The following is a 10,060-nucleotide window of genomic DNA, read 5'->3' on the forward strand; positions in this document are numbered from 1 at the left end:
TAGTAAACACTATGCAAATGTTGCACTTATTTAGAAACGGAGGAAGTATAAGTTTAGAAATTGCAAAAAGTAATTTGTTTTGGATAAACAATATTGTGACATGTGTGCTAATTATATGTTGCCACATGGATGTTAGCTTTTGCTATAGACAAAAGTATCTATAGCTGCTAGCGTTTTATCACAGCTCGCTAAAGAGAGGATTGTATTGAATTTATTCGACTTGCATCCATATCAGGGTGCGCTTGGATTTCTCCAAGTAACTTCACGTGGTTTGGATAGAGTTATTATGTCATGTCAAGATTACTAACACTATCAAATCTTATACATGTGCCTCTTTAAACATTTACTGGATCATTAATAGATAAACTCTGCAGACATATGTGATGCTTCTGTCGTGCTAAGCTATGCAAAACCGCAGCCACCATGGGGGGCACCCAACTTGTGACCTAAAGTGTGTCGTGCCGGCTCACTACCAGCTTTACAAACCCAAAAGAAGATTTGGAAAAAAGTACACAAGGGGAGGAAGAAGTCACCAAGTACAAAACACCACGAAAAATATGCATAAAAAGTTCAAGACATCCATCTTCATTACAAGCATTTGAAGCGATATCCCTGCATCACCCAGCCTCATACAAATACAATTTATTCATTATGTAACGGAACCCAATACTAGATGCCTCAACACAAAATCATAGTGGACTTCTGCTACTACTTAGTTCAATAACTACTAATACAAATTCATGCGTTCACCTTTGGTGCCCAACCAGCAATCACATATTCTTTGGCTGCTTTGGTTTTCTCGAAAGACTCGCGAGAGAAGAGAGACTGCAAATTCATAAACAAGCTAGTCAAGAAACCGCAAACCTAAAAACTGCTATATTCTAGAGCAAATTAATTGAGTTGAAGTAAATTCATAGGGATGTCTCCTAACACAGCCACTGACAACTGACAACTGACAAGTAAGAGTATACAGCATAAAATAAATCTCCTGAAACATTGTAAATTCCTATTAGAGCAAATTCTGCAAATATCATCAGGCAAAACAATATCAAAAGAACCATTCCTGATTTATAGTAGTGTCTCTAGTTGCACTTAGGCTCGCACGAGCCAAGCCGAACTATACTGGGCTCGGCTTGGGTCGTTTGTTGTTTAGCTCAATTAAGCTCGGCCCATGAGCTTGCCAAGCTCGAGAAGTGAAGCTCGGCTCAAGCTTGTGTTAGATTTAAGACAAATAAAAATTAAATCAACACAACTTCAAATCAAACAAAAAATTAATATTCGACATTTGACAGATTTGTAGAATTATTGGACTAAATTCAAAAAAGTAACATGAATAAACATATTTACTTCATTTTACATGCTAACCAAATGAATTACTCACAAATTTACATAATAAATCGACATGTTAAATCTAAAAGGATATAAAAAATATATATATGAATTGATCAATGTAAAAAGTTGTTCAAAAGAATATGTATAATAACCTTTTTTTGAGTGTCTTAGTCTATAATAACCTTTTTAAGTGATTTAGGTTATAATAATTTTCTTTACATAAATAATAGTCTAGCCTGTTCACGAGCTTTTCGAGTTCAGCTTGGCCTAGTTAGGCTCGACTCGTTCAGTTCTCAAGTCGAGCCCGGATTTGAGTCGAGCTACCACAAACCGAGCTTTCACCAAGCTGAGCCCGAACAGTTTGCAAACTGACGTGGCTCATTATCACATTTAGGTGCAATACTGTTGGTTGTGCCTTAAACCAATAAACTCTTGTTATAGAATAGAGTCCACCTAACATTTTTTTCCTAATTAAAGAGGAAATAAATTATGCATTCTCTAGAAACACTCTTAATTTGATTTTAAAACATCATGGATGGAAGAGAGTTTTGGAAGATGATCACTAATGGATATGTTAATCCATGCATGCAAATAACAACAATGGCGCAATAAAAATTAAAAACTACTTAGAGTTGTAATTGTATAGACATTGTCCAAACTCTCTACCGGTCCACGAAAACCGCTTAAGCCCGTCATGGCCAAACAATCATGGCAACTCCAAGGAAACTAGAAGAGAATCTTCATGATACCAGTATCTTAGACATACCGGTCCTTATCAAGCACCTTACCGGTGTCTAACATCTAGGCCATCCTTAATAATGAGTCTGGGCTTGATTCACTCTTATCCTAATCTATGGGCCTAAAAATAAGTATAAAAGGAGGATAGAATTGTATCAGGAGAGAACCTATAAATACATATCATATGAGTCATAACGGTACATTCACAATCATGATTACACAGCATTTAAGAGCTACCAGCTTTATCTTTACTGATTTAGGCATCTAGGGGTGTTACTCGGATCAACCCCCGAGGTTAGTTTACGTGTTACATACCGTAATACTAGTCATACCTTGAAGCACTCAAGTCAACATATTTCAATGCTTTGACAATCTAAACCCTTTCCACTTTCAATTATGGTGTTTCCTTTGCTCTTTGTACTCTCGTTTCTAGATTAAAAGTACTCTGTATTTTCAATTTATTTTATTTGCTTTTGTGACTTCGCTCGTTGAATTTATTTCTCTTTTTTTTATGATCATTCTTCTGGATCCGATTTTTCTCCTTACTTCTTCCATTTTAAGAAAGGCCTCATCAAAGAATATTTTAATTCAAATACAAAGAGAGTGTTTTATTGGGAATGAAAATTTTTCCGACAAAAGTGGTTTTCCTAGTATCCATTATGTGGCTTGTAAAGGGTGGAAAATAGTTCTCCTAAGAATGTAAATCAACCAATTTCCTAATTAGAGTAGATTTTGCAATATTTTCCTTCATATTCCTTACCCTCCTTTTTCTCTTCTCCTATCCATCTTTTCCCTTCACTTCTTCTCTCTAACTTTCTTATGAGTTATGAGGAACCAAAAGAATTCGCCAAATGTAACATAGCCTATGAGTAAATTTCTTCAAAAAATATTAATTCTCTATTACAATCACAAATAAATACTAAATTTTTTAAAAGTGGGTAAGGACAAGTGACCTATTGGACTGAAACATTAAGCTTTTGCTCGGGCCATCCAAAGAATAATCCAGTCCATCAAAAGACTAGTTCCGACGTGTAGTAATTGAGGCATAGTTCATGATAAAAAGTTCTCTAATACCACCATTACATCCACCACAATCATTGACTTTGAAGTACGACACCTATCCAAGGTGTGGCATTACTATGTTCGTTATCTTTTAGCAAGTGTTATCTGCCGACTTAAAAGCTAAGAATATCTTACATCCAGCAGTTGTGAGGATTGGCTAAGTGTTGATTATGAGAGCTTTTGGAGGTGCACATTTTCTTATTACCAGAGAGAGGGAGGATAACAAGAAAACCGTCTCATTTTCAAATACAATATGATATACCCAACATCAGATTCCAAAGCAACATCAATCCTCAAAAGCCCAAGTTGCATGGTAAAACCCTCAAAGCATTAATCTGACGGCAAATGAAATGCTATACTTGACTTAATGCTACACCACATGAAGCAAACAGATAAGGAATAACTTAGTGGGACTAATTAGAAAATGTTCTTCATTGGACATACATAAGCACTTGAAACACTCCTAAGTGCTTGAGGCATTTGCATGGTTTGAGGAGAGAGCGAAATGAGAGCATAAAGGCAACGGCTCTTAGTGATCACTTGACGACATTGTGGAGATTAAAGATGACTAGTTACAATGAAGGAACTTCTGTATTTTTTGTTTGAAAAGGTTTATCCACCATCTACTATCAATACGTGACACATACCAATCTTTAGTACTGCCTCCATACTTGCAGGCTTTCACGCTTGCTAATGCATGACTTTGACCATTAGTATCTATAATTAACTACTATTAACAAATTATATAAAAGGTTAAAATTTAATAATAGTCGTTGACATGAAATCCAACATCTTAATTACTGATATTTGTCTTTTTATATATTAGTAAAAATTCAAAATGTTGCAATAAAGTAAAACTGTGGGTTAAGTATTGCCAAATTTAATCCTTTTCTTAATCTATAACTAGCCTCATATGCAGGCGATGCGTGCATTAATTTCAAAACTTATCTATTCTATTATATACTACATCCGTACTATATATATGATTAAACTTAAAATTAGTTCTTGTCGCGGGTGATACTCCCCGGATTATTAAACTAACGTGCATTTGAAGTTTTCAAAAATAGAAATAGTATCGTATCTATAAATGATTTTTCCCTCACAAATACCAACATGAGTATTGTAGCGGAGTTGGTTTGTGCATAAGCATATCAAATGAGAAGTCATGAGTTCGAGTCTTGAAACACACATTTTTATTGCTTAATGTCTCATTAGATTTTGTGGGGAAGGGGAGAATACATGTGACAACATGGTATTTGTTTATCTTGGGTTATATATATATATATATATATATATATATATATATAGAGAGAGAGAGAGAGAGAGAGATGTAAAAGATTGATAAATAGATGAATAAATATATTAATTCACTAATGAAAAAACTAACAAAGGTTGTGGGCGATTTTTAATTTTTAATCTTCTGTAAATGAATTCTGAGCAAAAAGAACAGAAATAATAAGTTGGTTTGACTCAATTAAGACTTTTTAAGTGGACGTCATATATATTAATTTTTTAATTGAAGAATTTGATGCATATACCAATTTGAACTTGTTCAGAAAGTCAAGCTGATATGATAAGGGAGTCTTAAATTGTTTTCTTTTGTAATTTTGTTTTCATTTCATTAATTTGATCATTAAGGTTAATTTAGTATTTTAAAAGGGGGACACCATCTTTCTCTCCCCTTCCATTATATAATAGAGATCTTTCTCCGTTGTTCAGCTCCCTCCACTAAGAACTCAACACCGATCAGACAACCAAGCATTCTCCTTCAAATCCCACAACCTCACCATTCTCCATCCCTCCAGCCCCCGAAAGATGAAACGAGTATTGCACTTGTTTCATTTTAACAAAAAAGGCAGCTTATAACTACGCTAGAGAATGAACTAACACCTATCAAAAGATTCTGGCCAAAAGCCGTGAAGCCAGGACTACTTTGTTATATTGTGGGTATGAAGAGCAAGTATAAATTTCTAAAACATTGATTCCCAACATCACTTTCAAAAGGGAAAACACTATTTTGGCCTTGTTTGTTGTTCTCTTATAGAAGTATATGATTATTAAAGTTTGGAGCAGAAAGGAGGCAAAACAATATAAATCCATCATAGAAACAAGTCGTATAGACCAGATACGCTGATCACATAACCACCTCAAACTGACAATATTTGGCCAGATATACCACATAAGTTCGTGAATTACAAAAACAACAATATAAAAGCCTAAAAGATCCAAAGGCTGGGAACAGAACATGTAGGAAATATGTCTTTGAGACTTAACATGCATGTAAGTGCAGTAGTAACAGGAAGTCTCACCTTTATGTATTTATGAACACAAGATAAGTTTTCAGGAACAGACCACTTCTTAAAGTGGCCAAGAGCTATCTCAAGATGGTAGAGTTTTGGTGCTAAGCTCAAATCAACAGCAGTAACTTTCTCTCCACAAATATATGGCCCCTGGTATACAAGACCATATAATGTAAATCATCCAAATCAATTTTTTAAAATAGAATAGTAGTCAATCGCATTGTTTTACACGTACATGGCATTTGAGATGGTCGTCTAGTGCCTTCAACTCTGCAAGCAGAGCTTGTTCGGACCCATCATTGGCATCTTTGCTCTTCAAGAAAGTAACAAAAGTTGAAAAGATCTTGGACCCCCTAATATAGAGAATAGTCAATATACACAGATGAGAGCAAAAGATCAATGTTCAGCAATAAAATAGCATTACTTCCATAGGAATCAGATTTCATCATGGTGATTTGACAACCTCACAAGATATTGCTCACAGAATATTGAACATTATAGCTAAAATGGCATCAGTGGAGCTGCTTGTACAGTAAGCAAGATAAAAAGAAAGCAAAGAGCATCATTACTAATTAATAAGAAAGAACTAGATAGGACAAATTCTACTTCCAACTCCCTCCTCCCAGCCCCTAATTAAACTAAAGAAAGAACGAAAAAGATATACCACATAAACATGCATTAAAAAGGAAAACAAACAGTTTTTCTTTTTCTTTTTCAAATATCTTTCAATTTTACCGGTGATTTCTTACCTTTTTTTTTTTGCAAAAACTTTTCAGTGTCAAGTTATAATGAAGCCATTTTACCCAATACTTGCTCAACCAATAACGACGTTTTCATTAAGTTCTAAGAGTCCTATGAGCTTAAAGATTGACATTTCCAAGTTCTTAGCAAAATCCATGGCTTAGCTTGCTACTTCATAACAAATAAGGCATTTAAGACAACCAAATGAAACTTACTTTTGTCAATATAGTACAAGGAAAATGATATATTCACCCACAAGGGGTGCAAATCAAGCAAGAAAAGAGCATATAGTACGCTCATCAACGCGTGATTTTGTCACACATATCTAAACTAATATCATCTTAGGAAATATATTTAATGATTATTGTCAATTCTACGACTGCATATATCATAACAGTTAACATGAAGCCATACTGCTGGTAATTTGTTTGGCCACGGTATATAAAGCCATAAATATAATGAATAAAACAGCTGAGTGTTCCCCAGGTGATGCAACAAAAATAATACACATAGATTTGAACAAAAACAAAAATATGTTTTGAAGTTTAAATCTCTAACCAAATTATCACATAACCTTTAATTGGGGTCCCAAATAACAAAAAGATCAGGTAATTGACTGCTATCACAATAATCTGTTGACTATTATTTGGATAACACGCTTTAACACTGTTTATCAAATACTAGGATTTTAGTGCCTTGGGAGTCTTTCAACATGATTCCATAACAACATAAATTGACTACAAAATATTTCCCAATTTCCTTTTCTTCCTAAAAGGTTACACTAGAAACAAACAAGACTGAGACAGGTTATTCTGAAAACAGGGTATTCATGAACTTTTTGACATATTTGCTCCACTAATCAAAACCAAAAACAACTTAGTTTCATAAAAAAAAGTTGATAGAAATTGACCTAAAGTTGAAAAGGAAACTTACACAGATGCAAATTCAGGGTTAGAAGAAAGAGGAGGATCAGGGTATTTCTCCTCAAGAAGCCCCACAATGACATCAGAGTCAGACACCCATTTTTCATCTAACTTGATCACTGGCACTTTACCTTCTGGATTCGCCTCCAAGAACCTTCAAACAAAAATAATTCAACAACAAAAACAATTAATTCCTTAGTCACAAAATGATTCAGGGTCAGGTAACATGAACCGTTACAAGAAATCGTCTCCGTGACAAATGAAACAAGAGAAGTAAATGAACAAGTTAAAAGAGAGTTAACAAAGAAAAATGAGAAAGTCCCATCAAAAAAAAAAAAAAAAAAGAGAAAGTGTGGGAAAAAAAAAAGACAGTTTCTTTACAAAATTTAAAATTAACCCACAAAATTCTAAGCTGAAATAAGAAAATTTATTCGAATTGCATACCATTTGGGCTTGTCACTAACGTTGATAAGATGCATCTGATAAGGGATTTTCTTTTCTTCCAATGTAAGAAGAACCCTTTGGCTAAATGGACCTTAATTGTGAAAATGCATCATAATTATAAGATTAATTACGATAATCTTATGAAATTTAACTGAAAATTGTGGATGATACACAAGTTTTTGAGGGAACTTACAGTCGCCTAGGACGTCAGGAGCACCAACAGCTGCTTTGACACAAACTTCAATAGCCATTTTTGGAGTTGGGTGTTCGGAAATCAAGTGTAAGATGAGTATACACAAGATAGAACGCAATAACACAATGAGCCAACACCGGCTTTTTTATAGCAAGTTATGGAGTACAACATGTCTACGTCATGAAGAAGCTACTAGACCCTACACACAAACGGAATCAAACAAAGCCATCTTGAAAAAAACGGTTTTCCCTCTAGGTTCAGGAACCTTGGGAGGGTTTTTCTAGACTCGCTCTAGGGTTTCGTCCTCATTGAAGGTCGAATTTTCTCAAGTTTATCTTGGGTTTCTGCACAAATCATTATGGATTCCCAAATTAAAATCAGTACTGAAGGTGGTTTAGAGGAAAAGATTCATAGTAACGATGTAGATGAGGAGGAAGGGATTTGCGAATGGTCTATTAACCAAGACTTGGAGGATGAGGATAAAGCTTCCTTAATGCTTGTAGGGAAAGTCTGGACTGAGCGATCCATAAATGCGAACGCCCTAATGGAGACCTTAAAAAAGATATGGCAACCGAAATATGGGATGGAGGCTCGGAAATTGGACGAAAAACTTTTTTCCTTCCAATTTTTTCACTGGCGTGACAAACGCAACGTCTTAGAGGGCCAACCCTGGCATTTCGACAGACATGTATTATGTTTTAGTGAGATCCAAGACGATGGCAAACCATCAGAGATGCAGTTACACTCGCTGCCAATATGGGTACGATTCTATAACCTACCCTTTAAGGGACGTGGGAATGATGAAAATATTAAAATGTTGGCTGGAAAAGTTGGAGTTCTTGTTAAAATAGATAAATCGAATGTAATGGATATTGACAGATCAGTTAGAGTTAATGTTGTAATAGATGTGCGCAAACCATTGAAAGAGCAGGTCAAGATGAAAATTAGAGGAGGAGAAATGAACATGATTCAAGTGAAATATGAGAGATTACCGCTGTTTTGTTATATTTGTGGTAAGCTGGGGCATGGAGACAAAGATTGTGATGAGTTCAAGGGAGAAGGTTCCCCAATGAAGAAGTATGGAAGTCAGTTGAGAGCCTCCCCTTGGAAACCTACCACGCACGGCAGAACATCTCATGGAGCAGAAAGGGAGATAGCTAAACGACTCTTTGTCCCAAAACCTAAGAAGGATGCTAGTCCAATTAATATTCCCGTGGAAGTGGTGGCTGAAAAACTAGGAGGAGTCCTAATAGAGGGAAACATAGAGGAGGAACAGGGTGTGGAGGGTGATGTTAGTAAGGAGGGGAGGGAGGAGGGGCCAGAAGATGAAGGAGAGAAGCTGAAGGCCGGGTTGGTGGAGGGAAAGAAGAGTGAGGAGGAGAAAAAAGAGGTAGTAAAACATGGCAGAAAATGGCTTCGCATTAATAGACCACAAATGATTGATGATACATCATCAAAGTACCCGAGTGGAGTGAAAAGACTGCAGAACCCCAGGGAGCATGAGATAAACAACCATGAAGAACAAGGAAACCCTCCGTTAAAAAAGAAACACTGTACTGAAACAAAGACCCCGGATGGGTCACTTACTGATGAAGACATGAGAGTGGCGGGCCCCACCCAATGGGCTCTTAATGGTCAATGAATAAAATCCTATGTTGGAATTGCCGAGGCCTGGGGAGTCCTCGGGCAATTAATGCACTGAAAAGAATTATTACACTTGAAACTCCCCAGATGATTTTCCTATCTGAAACGAAGATGAAGGCGTGGGAAATGGAAACAATAAAAAACAAGGTAAGAGGAGTTCATATGATGGCAGTCAGTTGTGAGGGGGATGGTAGGAAGAGAAGGGGGGGTGTAGCACTAATCTGGGGAGGGAATGTGGAGATCAAAATACAATCCTTTTCCTTAAACCATATCGATGCCATTATTTGCCAAGAAGGGAGGGATTGGTGGAGATTTTCAGGAATCTATGGGCATCCTGAAACGGAAAATAAATCTAAGACAGGAGAGCTCTTAAAGGGTCTTCATGATGCCAGTAAATTGCCATGGGTATGCGGGGGGGATTTTAATCTAATGCTCTCCTCCCATGAGAAGAAGGGAGGCAACGTGTTTGATGCTCGTGAGGCAGAAATCTTTCGAGAAGCGGTGGAGAGATGTGGGTTGATAGACTTGGGTTTTGTAGGCTATGACTATACCTGGAGCAATAACCAAGGCGGGGAAGATAACATACAAGAGAGGCTCGACCGATGTCTCGCAACGATGGAGTGGAAGAATATGTTTCAGGGGGCTTTTGTTTCTCATCTGGGGAAGCGAAAGTCGGACCATGT

General features: G+C 36.4%; 1 protein-coding gene across 1 annotated transcript; it reads right to left on the bottom strand.

Moving 5' to 3' along the window:
- Window positions 1-537: 537 nt before the first annotated feature.
- LOC104906117 (glutathione S-transferase DHAR2) lies at window positions 538-7,892 on the bottom strand. The gene is made up of 6 exons (XM_010694834.4): window positions 7,734-7,892; window positions 7,541-7,631; window positions 7,107-7,250; window positions 5,668-5,785; window positions 5,442-5,582; window positions 538-825 (listed from the first exon to the last, which is right to left on the bottom strand). The coding sequence occupies exons 1-6, from the start codon at window positions 7,789-7,791 to the stop codon at window positions 739-741; spliced, it is 639 nt and encodes a 212-aa protein (XP_010693136.1). The 5' UTR covers window positions 7,792-7,892; the 3' UTR covers window positions 538-738.
- Window positions 7,893-10,060: the final 2,168 nt, after the last annotated feature.

Source organism: Beta vulgaris, chromosome 2 (genome assembly GCF_026745355.1).
Source record: "Beta vulgaris subsp. vulgaris cultivar EL10 chromosome 2, EL10.2, whole genome shotgun sequence".
Taxonomy (NCBI): Eukaryota; Viridiplantae; Streptophyta; class Magnoliopsida; order Caryophyllales; family Amaranthaceae; genus Beta; species Beta vulgaris.